Below are 16,361 nucleotides of genomic sequence, written 5' to 3' on the forward strand. Positions count from 1 at the left end.
GATTATTTAGCAGCCTTCCTCCTACTCGGAGTACTCCAAACTGATCGAGAAACGAGTTTATTGATGCAATAGGGTTTTGCAATTTTAGCGGTACTTGATTCTGGATTGATTCGATTTCATCCTTGAGCCAAGTAAGCTGTGAGATATGAGCGATGGCATAAATTGGAAGTCTATAGGATTTTAGATCATGTTTCTCAAGATTCGCATTTGGAAACTAGATGAATGGGTGTAGAAAGTTACAAACAAACAAACCATTCTTATGAGCTTTTCATACTATGAATATTCGGTGATGAACAGGGCCTGAGATGAAAGGAAAACATTTTTTACTTGTCGAAACACTTAATTTGCTAGAACTTTTGACCTCTATTCACTCGGGCTTGTTTTCTTTTCTTTTTTGAGAGCAAGATGAAAATTTCTAGATACATAATAAAAAACAAGTTTTGAAGCCAAGAAATGAACTCCTCACAAAAACACATCGTTTTTATGCCTCTCGAAATACAAATTTACAAGAGCTTTCGCCCTCGTTTGGGTCTGTTCTGTTCAACTTTCTTTAAAAAAACCATCATTCAAATTCTAAAATTTTAAAAACCAAAAAATAAACTACTTGTTCTCACATTAAAAAAATCTCTTTTTTATGCCTCTCCAAGTACAAATTTTCAGAAGCTTTCACCTTCGCTTTACTCGAGCCTGTTCTTTTCTTCTTTTTCAAAAGCAACTTCCCTCAAAAAAACATCATTCCAATTCTAAAATTTAAAAAAACCAAAAAAATTCTTCGCTTTGAAATCCCCTTGTTTTTAGACACCATGAATTGAAAATGTTCAAACGCTCTCGTTTCGCTCGGGCCAATTTGTTTCTCATTTTAAAATGAACAAATTTCACATTTGAGGCCTCCAAAAATCAAAAAAAGAAAAAAAAATGGCAAAGTTGATGTTTTTCTACATACCACATCAATCCGAAAATTTTCATCACACCACACCACCGGCCCCCTCTCAAAAACCCAAAAATAACTTCTACTTAAGAAATGAGGCCCAACATGATATATGCCCCAAGCCCTCATCAGTTCTCTACGCGGCCTTTTTTAATTTTCATTCGGCATTTTTGTACCCAATTCAACCTCCTTCCCCCCTCCTGCCATAAAAATTTGGAGCTCGACTGCTTGCACGTTAAATTTTTTTAAAAAATTGAATAAGTTGATAATCAAAGTTCAGATGCTTTTTATATTCGAAGCTAAACTTTTGGGAAAAATACCCCCCCCCCCCTCGAAACTTCTTCATTAGTTAAAGTATGGGGTATCTAAGTACAGAAAATTGGAAAAATATGGTCTGAAAAATCGGTCTGGAAAACCTGGAAAAGTCTGGGAAAATAACTTGCCAAAAATAGTGGACACCCTGAACTGATAATTATTTGAGTACCTCTTTTCAAAGTTCATTTTTATCAGAAAATACTTCCTTGCTTTTCGTTGCCCTGTTAAAAGTCAGGAGTGCACTATGCAGTGATGAACACTCAAAAAATTATTTTTTGATGACGTATGTATCTATCAAAATTGTGCTTTTTTGTGGTTTGCCTATTTTTAGAAAATTATCATTTTTTTTACAGATTTTAAAATGACAGTAATCTTTTACTTCTCCTTTCCTTTAAAAATTATGTATTTATTTGAAAACATTTTTCTCTCGTATTTTTTAAAAACTTGTAAAATAAACAAAAAAAAGTTGATTTCTATTCTGCAGGATGCCCGAAAATGTCTCATCTTAGTACAGCAAGCAAACTTCCGGCGCTTTTTGAATGAGAAATAGCTTAGCTTAGGTATACATATTTGAAGAGTGATATTCCAAAACTCGCTTTGTCCATTTTCACAACTTTTCAGGAGAGAGGAAAAACAGTTTACCTTTAAACGGATAAATTGGCTTTTTAGGCGAGTTTAGCCCTTTATTTGGGCGGATTTATGATGTAGGAGTGTAGGTATACATTACATCCACTAAATACTGCTGAAAAAAATTTCAATAAAAATGGACAAAGCGCGTTTTGGAACATTATTTTTTTTTTAATTTTTAGTGAATTGGCTATTTAGGTGAGTTTAACACCTCATTTTGGTAGGTTGATGATGTAGGAATGTGAGTTAATACTTTCATCTACCATGTACCACTGAAAACCCAACTTTCATAAAAATGGACAAAGCGAGTTTTGGAATATCACTCTTCATTTACAAGAACCGATGTGAGGAATTGCATTACTGGTGTATCTATTTGCTTCACGCGCCTTCGGCTCTTGGCACAAAATTTGCATTCATCAAGTTATGCCCTACACTTACCTGTTTTAGCAATGTATTACCGATACCATTTCATAAAATTTTCATTTTTATTCCCAATAAGATCATCAGAAGCAATTTTTTGTCCTCATTCTGTTCATTTAAAATATCAAAGATTTTTTTTGGCTTTTTGTTTTCCATTTATTTCAAAAGTAAAGATGAGTATGAATTTTCTCATGCACTCCTTTAGAATGGAAAAAAATCAAAATAGCTGGGAAAAATTTTCAGATGGAAGGAGAAAGAACTTTTCATAACTTTCAAAATTCATCATAACAACATTATTTTGTTTCTTTTGGTTTCTTGAAGCTTTTTTCGGCCTTTCTATCCCTTTTGAAAATGATTTGAATTCAAAAAACAAATTAAAAATAGTGCTCATTGCCTCTATTCCTTGGCATTTGAACTGGCTAAATTTGCAGGTGGAAGGAGAAAGTATTTTTCAAAACTTTCAAAATTCATCATAATAACTGTTCATACTTGAAATAATTTTAATTTGGGGTGGGGGGGGGGGTGTTGGTAATTGAATGGTTAAAATTTAGAAAAAGATACATTTTTTGGTATAATTTTTTTTTTGATTTTTGAAGTTTTTTTCGGCCTTTCTGTTCCTTTTGAAAACGATTTAAATTCAAAAAAAAAAAAAATGTAATCCTTGGCATTTAAACTGGTTATTTTTTGGTTTCAACAAGTTCTATTCATTATCACAATGTCCAGAACCTTGGACAGCAAAAATGGGTCTGAAATAAATGCAATTTTGACTCTTCCCCTCCCTTCTTTTCCTTTCCTTGAAAAATAAACGAAGAAAAAATTGTTTGAAAAACTTGACCGCCTAATTTTAATTGTGTAAAATTTCAGGTAGTTTTTCTATGAAATTCATGTCAGGCTCAGGGCAAATTTTCTCCTTCACCTCTTTCTTGTCTACAATTCACTGATTAAAATCCATGTCTTTTTTCCTCCTCTTCTTTCAAAACCCTCTGTCTAAAAATATATTTTTGTTACAATTCATCAGTTCGTTCAATTTTTAAATAAATTCCCCAACAATAGTAGAAATCAAGATTAAATCAAGAACTTCGACTTTTCAAACCTTTTTTCCGTAAAATGCGGAAACCCAACTTTCAATTACACATTTGCTTTTCAACAGTCAAAATTTAATCCATCCTAGTTACGTACTGCGTATATAGCTCTCCTCATCGCTGTCGAGTTTCATTCTCTAAATTCAAACCGCAAGAATGGATTTCAATCTATTCGCCCTAAAGCCAAAGTATTTCTATCCATTAGACGTGAAGTGAAACGCGGTACAGAGGTATGTACGAGTATAATCAAAAGTCATTGAATATACTACGTATTTCATCATTGTTTCGTCTTATACAAATTTCGTATTGAGAAATTCTTTCGACGCGGAAATTCATTCTTGATGAGGGATGAGATCGTGTAGAGCGGAAAAATGAAAATCTTGTTGGGATTTTACTACTCGTATAATATGGGGTTTTATGTGTACGTATCTTTTTCGCGTCTTGTCACGCTATAAATTACCATTGCGTCGATTGCGGGGTGATTGCCTCTCGTTTGGAGTATTTTTGGCGGGTATTACATTGTGTCTAAAGTAGCATCCCGTGTAAAATGGTTTATCGGTCAGTTAAGCTGATTATATAGTGGCCGCATCTCGTATAAATAGATTTATGTACATGTATGCAGCTTTAAATCGCCTTATACTGCGGCAAAATAACTACCCAATGAGCAGCTTAATAGTTCGTCACTTTTTCTTTCTTTTTTGCTTTTCTCTACGATGGTACGAGCTGAGTATTTTGCCTCTTCACACGATTTACGGGTATATACGTAAGAGTACAACTTACGTTTCAAATTTAGACGCTTTTTATTTTTTCTCGTATACAATATACATCTACACTCTTCGCTATATACCTGCGAATCGAATCGAGTACTTTTTTTTCACGCCCAAGTGCCCTTGTAGCTTCGTCGTCGTTTTAAATCACTCTATTGTACAACAATGATAACGAACGGTAAATATTTCACGTTTTTCTTTTTATTTACTAAATAAAATTCGTCAGCGTGAAAAAATACTCTTGATTGAAAAGTCTACGTCTCCGCCTTATGCTTTTATCTCATCCGTACACCTTGTTCAGATCTTTTTCTCTTCTCTGCAGTATACGTACTTTTTTTCTCTCTCTCGTAATTAGGGTAACTTTGAATTTCAAAATAATCGTCTTTCGGATTCGACTCTTTTTTTTTTCGCTGATTAAACGTTTCGTAGAAGTTCGTTTTTGCCAATTACTACCTTTATTCGAATGGCAGTGTTGGTCTGCCAGCTGGAAAAAACATCTACAGTTTATATTTACTCGACTCGACTCGAGGTGTTTTGAAAATTACTCGTAATTTGTCCCCTACATAACTTTGGTACCAACCAAACGATTGTTTAAAATGCACACAGGTTAACGTACATATTCCAAAACACAACGAAAATGTATAAAGATGAGAAGTAATTGTGCCCTACAACTATTCGGTGAGAAATTATTTCGTGTCTGGGTTAAACTGAACACTGAACCATGCTACTGCTTGAAAATAATGACATCGTTTTTGACTTGACACATTGTAGGTACACGCTGGCTGCCTGCCTACTGCCTAGCTCATGATTCCAGTCAGGTCTATACACAGTTTCTTATTCAAAGGACAGGTAGGCAACCTACATTACTCGCTGTTACACTTTGTACTATATTGCAGATCGATGAAGTTGTACGAGAAATTTATTCTCCTAATGTGGGCATAGTAAGGGACAGGGGGGCTCTGATTGTTACTTATGTAGCTAGATATCTTTTCGACTGTAATGAATCTCGGAGATATCGTAATTCTCACGATTAAAGGCTCCGAATTGTTTCCTAGAGCCGAGCTATGTCACTCGAGGCGTTCTCTTCGCCGAAGCCGAAATTATCAAAGTGAACTGTACCATTCATTCTATATACACTAAATCAAGTCGTGAAATATTTAAATTGTTACTTTTACTCCGTTGATTGCGTTTAACCGCGAGCGATACGACAACGTGTGAAACAAGTTGCATATTTGTCTTCATTTGCAGGCGTATAGGTGTTTTCTAAATCACTCTGTACATATGTTTAGTTTTTAATTTGGAATTTCTTCACGATGATTTCAAAATAAAATGTTTCCGGTTTTATTTAAAATAATTTGTTTTTGATGGTTTCAAATGATTTTTTTTTAGAGATTCGGAATGAATTTTGAATTAATTTTTTGTTTTTGTGCGATTTTGAATAAATTTTTGGGTGATGATTTTGAATACATTTTTTCGTGACGACCGCAAACGAATTTTTTCACATTGATTTAAAGTAAATTTTTTTTGACAGTGATTTAGGATTCCGTTTTCAATTTGTTGAAAATTTTGTGGTGATTTTGAATGAATTTTCTCATGAATACATACTTGGCCAAAAACTGATGTTTTTTCGTTTTTTTTTTCTTTTAATATCAGTAATAATGACCAAAAAACTGGAATCATGCATTCCAAAAAAATGTTCAAAACACGGATTCATCCAAAAAATCTGTGATTTGTAAATTTTCAACCACTTAGTAGAACCCTAAAAGTGGTCTTGGATTCTTAAATTATGAAGGAAACAGTCTAGGTTGATTCAGAATCTCAAATTCCATCTTTTAAATAAGTTGGATAGGGGCTAGATCAAAAAACCACAAATTTTTCCAAAAATACCACATCTTTGAGGGCTTGTATCTCCCCTCCAGGGGCACTTCCGGACCTAAAATTTATTCTGAGTAACTTTCAACTCAAAGTGAAGATCTCTGCTGAATTGGCTCAAAATCGGCCGACCTTTTTTTCTGATCCACCCAAAACTCCCATTATAATTATTATTAGGTAGGATTGGACCAAATAATTTTAGTGACCTAGTCTATCAAAAATTTTTCCACTTATCAAAAAAGTGACTATTTGAAAAACGAAGAACAAAATTTCATTAACGAATCGATTCAAATTTTGGTTGAGGCAGTTTTCCATGAGGACAGTTAGAAGTTATACATAGATGGTTGTCTGCGCATTTCACACATTTAAGAGGTCTTCGACAATAATTCCTAGAATGGCCAAGTTCTTGAAATTCTTACATTGCACAATATCAGGCTTCCTTCGTGGTTCAACTCGAATCAATATATGGTATATATGCTTTTTAAAGAAAAGATTTGTTTTCCTTTTCCATCGTTATCGTCTTTGGTTGTAAGAGCACAAATTGGTAGAGGTTCTTTACTTCTGTTGAAGAGACAGTGTAAACGAATAACAGGTATAGCTTTGTCAATCAATTCATTTTCAATATCTTCTATTGACAAACTGGTAGGTATATCTTTGATGACCACAGACAGATGGTTAACTTGGTTTTGAATCATATGATATTGCCAATTGTTGTTATCAAAGAATTTTGTTAGTGCTTGATAGTCATCAGGGGAAGATAAGTGAATATGTATTCTCTTGCCAAATACTTTTGCATCATAATCTTCTAAACCCAGCTCAGCTATTTTACAGGTTAATTCTTTAATGTTTCCATCAGCCAGAAAAATTGGAGGAACTGTGAATTTCGTTGTTGGTAATTCATTGCTGGTATATTTTTCTTTGATAGGTTGTTCATTTGGTTTAGATTCTTCTGGCAGAGAGATACTTTTGAACTTGTTTCTGACTGGAATTAACAAAGCTGATTGAGATTGTGCAGATTTGGCCGTTTTTTTTGTTTGTTTTTTTGGTTTTACAAATTTGGCGCCTTTGAATTTTAGGCCAGCACGGATATTTTCTTGCAGATTCAAGATCATGCTTGCTTGGTTAGCACAGATGGCTTTGGCTTCTTCAGCGTCTTGAGAATTCATTACTAGACATTTTAAATAAAGCTTAAGAGATGTACCTACACTCTGCAATGCCTCAAATAGAACATTTGAAATGACTTCGAACCATTTTAAGCAGTTCTGGGGCCTTCAGCAAATTTCTAAAAGTTGAAATTTTCCACAAAAATTTACCCATGAAGTTTGAAAAGCTGAAATTTACTTTTTGTCCTAATTTTGACACATTGAATCAACTGGAGATGGGTTTAGACTGTTTTAGAGCCTCCAACACCTCTATGGAAATTCCAGTCGACTCAGCATGTTGGGATTACAGTAGGTTTAGAGACAAATTTTAGCGTTCCAACTTCATCTGGTAGAATTTTGTAGAAATTTTGAGGTATCTGCCGAAGGCTCCGGAATTGGTAGAAGTGAAATTTGGCGAAATTTTGTTCTTTATTTTTCAAGTGACCATTTTTGGGTTTTAGTATACATGGGTAATTTTAAAATACTTAGTCAATTTTGAACCAAAAATTGCAGTTTTCAGAAAAACTTTCATCTGTAAATTTGATTTATAATTTTTCAAAAATAAGATGCCAATAGATTTAAAATTCTCTTTTAATTTTCGTTGTGTTATTTTGAAGCAGAGCTCTTGTCCAGTCAAAAGAAACTTACAGTGAAAAACTCAAAAAGAAACATATGTGACACGGCATACGAAAAGGTTACCCCGACTACCCCGAGCAAAAACGTAGTTTTTGTGAAAAACGCGTTTTAAAGTTTTTGAAACTTTTTTTTCATTTTTCAACAAGTATTTTCATTAGCAATATTTCAACGTATACATATTGAAAAAAAAACAAAAAAGAATTTTTTTGGAAGATTTTTCTTGGAGCTACCTCACTTTAGAGCCATTTTTTACAGGTTAAACGTCAAGATAGCGAACTGGCGATGGTTTTATCGTATTCTACGGTCAATTTTACTTAAAAATAGCAAATAAAAAAAAATCCATTTTTTTGGTTTTTTTGGTCCGGGTAACCTTTTTGTATGCCACGTTACATATTCCACCTATTTTTGCAAGTAGAACTATAAATTATTACTGAATTTACTGCTATGTTAGAAAGCATGGAAGGAAGTGAGACACCCATACTGCAAACCCGCTCTAATGGAGATGTTAAAATACATAGCATACTTAAATGAGCAGAGCTTCAGAGCAGTGTATAGGGCGTTGGAGGCTATAAGGAAGAATCCTAGTCACAAAATGTGTGGAATTGGGCACCATACTTATCAGTTGAAACAAGATAAACCCTATCAGGTAGTTATAAAGGGGCTACATCCCCCTATTCACCAGGGGATATCAAATTAGAATTGATTAAAATTAGACATGATGCCATTAATGTCACCAATGTAATTATTAAAAAAACAGAGAGGTGAAAAAAGATAAATCTGGAGAAATTGTGAGTAAGAAATCATATAAGGTGGCATTACCACTCTTTTATGTATATCTTGTACAACAATGACCATGCTAATTTTGATGTGAATGTCGACCCATCCACAACCGTCACTTTTAGATGCCACATGTTGACGTGAATTTCGACTCTGTGTCGAGCCAATTGTTGATGTAATTGTCGACCAATGTTGATCGGCATTTATGTCGACAATTGGCTTGACACAGGGTCAAAATTTACATCGACATGTGGTATCCAAATGTGACGGATGTGGATGGATCAACATTGGCATCAAAGTTTATGTCAACCTCCAGCTACGCAAAATGTAAAATTTTAGTTTCAAAATTGAAATTTTTTTTCCAAAAATGATTTTCTCTTACACTCTGAAGTGGCTATTGCTTATGCTGAAAGCAGCATTGAAGCGGAGGCCACCTTTGAGAAGTACAGACAGAAAGTCCATACAATTCAGTAGTTGTACATTGAACTCTTTTTATTGAAAGGTGCAAGAACTTATACAAGAGTACTATACTAATTCATTTTTATGTCGACAACATGTTAATGTTGATGTGAAATTCAACATCAACAAATACATCCACAATATCAACGTAATTTTTCAAATTTGAGAAATCATTGAAAATTTGGTCAATGTTGGTGTTGATGTAAGTATTTGTGGATGATTAACTTTCACATCAACATAATATTGATAACTCCAAACTATGGAAAAAAGAATAATTTTATTAATGTTATTAAAAATTTGTTTCTCTCTTTAAATAAGATCATATTTTTAAGTGTCAGAAATAATGAGAAAATTTCAACAATTTTCATTAACCTGGCTTCTTTACAGACAGAACATTCCTATTAAATAAGTTATTGGTCACTTTTCCATCAATGTTGAAATAAACGTAGTCAATGTAAATGTTGACATCGACAATTATTGTTGCACGGGATTTTAGCTCAAAAGAAAACAACAAAACCATTTATGAAATGGGGTTCTTGTCGCCTACTAAAGTAAAGGTAAAACCTCCAGCAAAAATTAGGGAGCTACCCCAATGTAAAAACTGCCACTAAGTTGGTCATACCAAAACATACTGTGTTAGGAAACCCAGCTGTGTTAAGTGTGGATTAGACCATGAAACAAAGCAATGTAGGAAGAAGAAAGAAGACCCAGCCAAGTGTGCTAATTGTGATTGTGATCATACAGCTAACTGCAAAGGGTGTTCAGTATATCAAGCAAAAAATTGTTGCTATATCACTAAACCAATGATGACAGTAACTGATCGTGTCAAGCAAAAGACCACTCAAAGCCAGGAGAAGATAACAACTCAGAAACCTGAACAAGCCAAAATTGTCAAAAGAAACCTTCCAAAGAATAACACCGATGAATCAGATGAACCAGTGGAACTACATAGGGGTCATTCCATGCCAAATCGGCGGATTTTTGCACGAGGGGTCTTCGATTTTTTTCAAAATCAGATCATTTGTAGATGTCATCAAACGATGACGAATGACGCAAACCGGACATTTTTTCGATTTTTTTTGACGGAGCTGTGGCGCTTCAAAGTTCTCCAAAATGGCCAAAAATGGAAAATTTCAGTTGCAAATTGCTCCGGTTGTACGTGGTATAGAATTTTGAACTATTTTTTCAAATTGTAGTACTTTGAGAGGGTAATCGACGAGTGATGTCAAAATCAGTGTTTCCACTTTTAAAAACCTAAAAAAATCGATTTTAAAACTTATAATTTAAATATAACCACGATGTCCGCCAGTAAAAATTCTGAAAAAATTCTCAGTTTTAGTCCTTTTTATGTAGAATAACATATCAAAAAATTGGAGGGGCCTTCTTTTTCATTTTCGAGAAAAAAAATATTACAAGTTTTACAATTGCTGCAAAGTACCATCAGAAACCTAAAAAATGAAAATTTATGCATTTTTGAAATATTTTACCAATGTGTGGACGATAATGTGAAAAAATCCCCCTCCCCCCATTTGTCAACGAATTGACATTTTTCGTGCTATAAATTTTTATTTCAAGAGTGAAATATATGCATTTTTCGTCAATTTGTCGACAAATTGGGGGGAGGGGGATTTTTTCACATTATCGTCCACACATTGGTAAAATATTTCAAAAATGCATAAATTTTCATTTTTTAGGTTTCTGATGGTACTTTGCAGCAATTGTAAAACTTGTAATTTTTTTTTCTCGAAAATGAAAAAGAAGGCCCCTCCAATTTTTTGATATGTTATTCTACATAAAAAGGACTAAAACTGAGAATTTTTTCAGAATTTTTACTGGCGGACATCGTGGTTATATTTAAATTATAAGTTTTAAAATCGATTTTTTTAGGTTTTTAAAAGTGGAAACACTGATTTTGACATCACTCGTCGATTACCCTCTCAAAGTACTACAATTTGAAAAAAAAGTTCAAAATTCTATACCACGTACAACCGGAGCAATTTGCAACTGAAATTTTCCATTTTTGGCCATTTTGGAGAACTTTGAAGCGCCACAGCTCCGTCAAAAAAAATCGAAAAAATGTCCGGTTTGCGTCATTCGTCATCGTTTGATGACCTCTACAAATGATCTGATTTTGAAAAAAATCGAAGACCCCTCGTGCAAAAATCCGCCGATTTGGCATGGAATGACCCATAGAAGAGTAGCTAAGCTTATGAGACATTTGGGAACTGCTTAAAAAAATGGATAAAAGAATTTCTTAAGTTGAAAACTCACAAAACAAGCTCAAAGCAAAGAAACATCCATCATTTAAAACCTCACGACTTACTCGTAGTCATAAAATATTATAAAAAATAAATAGAGTACTCTCACTAGAGAGATACTTTATAAAATAGAAGAGTATACTCTCACTGAAGAGAATCCTGCGCATGCCATGTAACTAATTTGTTTAAAGTCAGATATATTACTTATTTAAGGTCTCCTTTTGATAAGTAAGTACCTAATTCTCAATGAATTTTTCCCCAATGATTTCAGATTTTCAAATTTTTTTTGGAGTGATTGTTGATGAATTTTTTCGTGATGACTTCAAGCAGTTATACACACTTTTTTTTTGATGATTTTCAGAATGCATATTCTTCATCGGCAATTCAATTTGAAATTTCTCCACGATTTCAAATAACTTTTTTTGTAGGTAGTAATTTTCAATGCTTTTTTTTCAACAACAACTGAACTACGCACACTGTTCAGAACACAGCTGCCTATTTTTTTCGCTTTTAAATTCGTGTTTAGTATATTCTATCACGTTTCCAATGTACCTACGTAGTATTTTACTCGAATCATAATTTTTTCCAGTATTTTATTCATATTTTTCGCTTTCACCTTTTCTTATTTCCATTTTTCGACTTCCGAACAGAACAGAAAAAAAGGCAAGAGAAACGATATAAAAATTTTTTCCACGCAGCTTTTTAAATCACGATCTTTCAACCGGCAAAAATTGTACAACTGTAGAAATGGCGATAAAGGCAAAAATACGTCCGAATGAACGATAATAATGATTGATTTTCGCCTTGCCAAGTTCAGATTGGCGTATTTTCCGTACGTGAATGTAATTCTGATTACCGAATCACCTGTTAGCAGGCGTTAAATTTTTATTGCCTGAATCGAGTACTGAGTACTATATGTATACAAAATATAACGTTAGCTTTTACGGTTATGGAATTATTTTCATTTTTCCTTACGAAATTTGTATTATGTGGTGGTCTGTTGCAAGTAATGGGTAATTACTTAATTGACCCGAGAATCGATGGCTACAACGACGTTGTGTGCTGAAATTTAACGAGTATTTTTTTTTCCTATACTTACTATTTACTATACCAAAGTGAGATCGTACCTACATGTGTATTGTGTTTTGTGTGTGTGTGTGTTTCTCCTAAATATTTTCTGAAACGTAGTATAGATAGGTAAATTGGATCGAATTTGAAATATAAATTTTTATGTTGGTAATTATATCGACGAATAACGAACTAAGTATTAAAGCAATCCGTGCTCGTATTTTTTCGCACATTAATTAATATTCCGAGGTTATTTCGTCGTCTTCATTTATATTCCATTAAAATTAACTTAGATACCGAAAGAATATAAAATCATATCGACTAAAATTCTCTACCTCTACCTTAAAAATTTCGATAACATCGGATTTTTTTTTTTTGGTTCTGTTTCGTTGCCCTTTTATAATGAAAAAAATGAGAAGAAAAATACGCTAATCGAGTTCATTGGCTTTAGTTATTATTATAGACTGAAATTTTAACGCTAGTTAATTTCAACTTTCTATATAATTAATTACTTTTTCATTAAGTTTATACTTTTTTCGTTAATTTTAACCCCCTCCCCCCTCATCTCTCTGTCATCCCTCGTACGTATAATATCTTGAATTAGCGAAGCAATTAAAAAAAAATTTATTCGAGTAAATTGTAGTAAGCTTAAGTGTTAAATTTCTCGCAGTAAAATGAGCTATTTCTACGTAGATAGAATTTCTCGAAGGAGCTTTTAATGCGAACTCCGCGGAGCTTAATTTTCTACGTCGTCGTGACGGCAGCAGAAAAAACTCCCAACGTAATTAGGAAAAATAATCGAAATATTTTCGTCGACTAGATGGAGATACCCATCCTATGAAATTATTAAAGAGATGTTTGGCTGTGCATGGATGGTGTTGTCGTCGGATTACATACCTCTACCCAATTTGTATCGAATCGAAAAAGCAATCTGATAAATTAAACGATGTTATTATATACCAACAGGTACTACTATAAGTGTATAAGGAAATAGAGAAGCGAGTAAAATGCTGAGAATAAATGTCGAAATGCTAAACCATGACAACAGCCAGACACGAGAGACGCGTACACAACACGAATGAATCTAATCAAAACAACACACACAGCTCGTGAAAATAACAAGGATATCGGCACGTTGTTGGTTGGTTGGAGGAAGGAAAGAGAGGAAGAAAAAAAAGGAAAAAAATAACCAAAGGAATACGACGACGACGACGCGGACAAGGTAAAATCACGATTTAATACGTCGACGAAACCTTCATTTCAACCTTTTCAAAATAATATACCAAATACAAGGATAAGGATAAGAGAGAACCGCATCGTATAGAGCTACAAATTCGAACACGTTCGTATATAGTCGAATAATATACCCACGTGATGAACTCCTGCCCGAGTATTATCAATTGTAAACATACACCGATCATCTATGTACAAAAATGATATTTTGAAATAATTTTCAATTCTACTTACCCTCCTAATAATATATTAACCGATCCGGGTGTATTAGAGGTGTAAAACTGCGATGTATTATTATGATAAATGTGCGAATTCTGACTTCTTTGTTGTGACACTGCAGTAAGCATTGCGTATCTGTGTGACATACCCATAAATCCTCCGACGATCATTGGACAACAAAGAATAATTGGTGAAAAATTAATTATACTAACACGTCGCGAAATTACACCATCGTCGATATGTTCGCGTCGTAATCGAGAAACATGTTTGTACAGAAAATAAACAATGAAATCCAATTACGAGAATAGCGAATATAGAAGGAAAAAAATCGTACCTAAACTGAAAACGCGATAAAAGGTACTGAGCATATTTTCGTACTACGATTTTCCCCAAACATAATTTCCCATATAGTATAGTTGCTTCCTGAAGGTCGTTAATTCTTCAGTGTTACCAGCGGAGAGTTTCTTAGCACGAAACATCGTTCGCGAAAGGATAGCCTTTTTTGTATAATGCATACCTTTGGGTACAGATAGCGCCATTACTATGGTTTTTATTTCATACGAGTACATTGTTGTCATCGTATATTATTACCCTACGTAGTACGTACTACTTGTGTTTTATCGTACGAAATTTGCAACTTTTTATCAAATTTATAGCCCGTTATTTTGCATCGTATAATATAAATGTACGAGAAACCGAAATATACATACAGATATAATTTTCAAAAGAACTAGATTATCCTTTGCGTACTCGTTAACGTACCGGCTCGACTCGGCTGTGTAGTTCTGTGAATTCATTTTTATGATTAATTTTCACTTTAACACGTCGTTCTCTGTTTAGTACTACCTCTACCTGTCTACCTACTCAGGATAGTGGAAATGTATTTGTATTGTAGATATATCGTCGTCGAAACCAAACGACGACTCGCTGATTTGCGAAATTTTCACGCCAAATTAACATCTCTCGTCGTCGCGCTTATCTATATTCGCCTCTTTGAGTCCATTGTCAACGGTATTTATTGTGCGAGGATTCGGGTACTTTTTATATACGCGAATGTGGTCTCGTTTAACGAGATCATCGAATGGGAAAAATAATACTGTACGATGAGAAAAATCTCGTTTGTTTGAAATTTCATCGCGTTTTTGAGGTTTTTACTCGTAGTATACTCTTTTTGGTAAATTGTACGTACGGTATTAATGGGTATATACGGTGGAAATGAAATGAAATGATACGAGGACGGTGTAGTTCGACTCGAGTTGGTAATTTCGTAATTAATTGGAAATCTTTGATGATTTGAATGAATGGAAACTGCAGTGCTTGCATTGTATAGTTTACTCTTTCAAGTTTTTCCGCTATTTTGCTACCTATTTTGAAAACGTATTTTGGATCAGTAGAACGTGTCGAATTTGAAAATTTTGAGTTTTGGTTAAAAGTGATATTAAAAATGAGTTCAGATTTTTTGAGAACTAATATTTTGTTTACTCAATTATCTGCAATGATTTTGAAACTTTTAAGTTTTAATACGTAATTTTGTTTTTGAATTGTTTGTTCGAAATACATTTCATCACCACTAATAGATTCTGCAGTACATTTGAAAACCCACGTTTTGATTCCAAGCAAGATGAATTTAAGAATTTTGAATTTTTCCCTCCCTGTTGAAGTTTTTGTTTGAAGTGTCATTTAAATGGATCCACAATTTTCGAAGAACGGAAAACCCATATTTTTATACCAAACACGACCACTTCGAAAATTGTGTTTCATTCCTCTCCTACACTCTTCTTTTTTCAGGTATTGATTCGAAATCATATCAAACATGAATTTCAACTCATTTGAAAAACAATATTTTGAATTTTGATACCTAACTCTACGATTTTGAAAATGTTGAGTTTTGATACCTCTATAACTATTCCCACATAATATATGAATTTCAGCAATCCGGGGGGGGGATCAGCTTGGTTTTCATGGTGGGGGGGGCTAAAACTGTCATAAGAGTCTATTTTACTCAAAGGGGACCTTTTAGAGATGATGGAACTCGAAATTTTGAAATTTTGAAAATTTTTCTTTGAATTAGGTTTTATTCAAATTTTGAAAATCGAGGGGTCCACCGCAGCCTGAATTTTTCGAAAATGTAAAAAATAAAAAATAGGGAATTATTTTCTCATTCTCACCAAAGGACACCACTTTGTGGGTTGGGATGAGGAAAGACCTAAAACAACTAATTTTAGGACATCCCACATAATATATGAATTTCAGCTATTCTTGGGGGGGGGGGGGTCCAGCTTGGTTTTCATGGGAGGGGACTAAAGCCGTCATGAGAGTCTATTTTACTCAAAGGGGACTTTTTAGAGATGATGGAACTCAAAATTGTAAAATTTTGAAAATTTTTCTTTGAATTCGTTTTTTTTTTAATTTTTGAAAATTGAGGGGCTCACCGCAGTCTGAATTTTTCGAAAATGTAAAAAATAAAAAATAGGGAATTATTTTCTCACCAGAGATTACCACTTTAGGGGATGGGAGCGGAAAAAATCGCACATTTTTTTTGCCATGTAGTTAAGGAA

The 16,361-nt window shown here is 33.8% G+C and overlaps 1 protein-coding gene across 1 annotated transcript in view; it reads right to left on the reverse strand.

Moving 5' to 3' along the window:
* LOC135834758 (uncharacterized) overlaps positions 1 to 14,185 on the reverse strand; it is a 50,939-nt gene extending 36,754 nt beyond the window's left edge. The window contains exon 1 of the mRNA XM_065348726.1: positions 13,819 to 14,185. Coding sequence (XP_065204798.1) covers positions 13,819 to 13,973 — 155 coding nt within the window. The 5' untranslated portion in view covers positions 13,974 to 14,185. The remainder of the gene's footprint in view (positions 1 to 13,818) is intronic.
* Between the last annotated feature and the right edge of the window lie 2,176 nt (positions 14,186 to 16,361).

The sequence above is a fragment of the Planococcus citri genome, chromosome 2, assembly GCF_950023065.1.
Source record: "Planococcus citri chromosome 2, ihPlaCitr1.1, whole genome shotgun sequence".
Lineage (NCBI taxonomy): Eukaryota > Metazoa > Arthropoda > Insecta > Hemiptera > Pseudococcidae > Planococcus > Planococcus citri.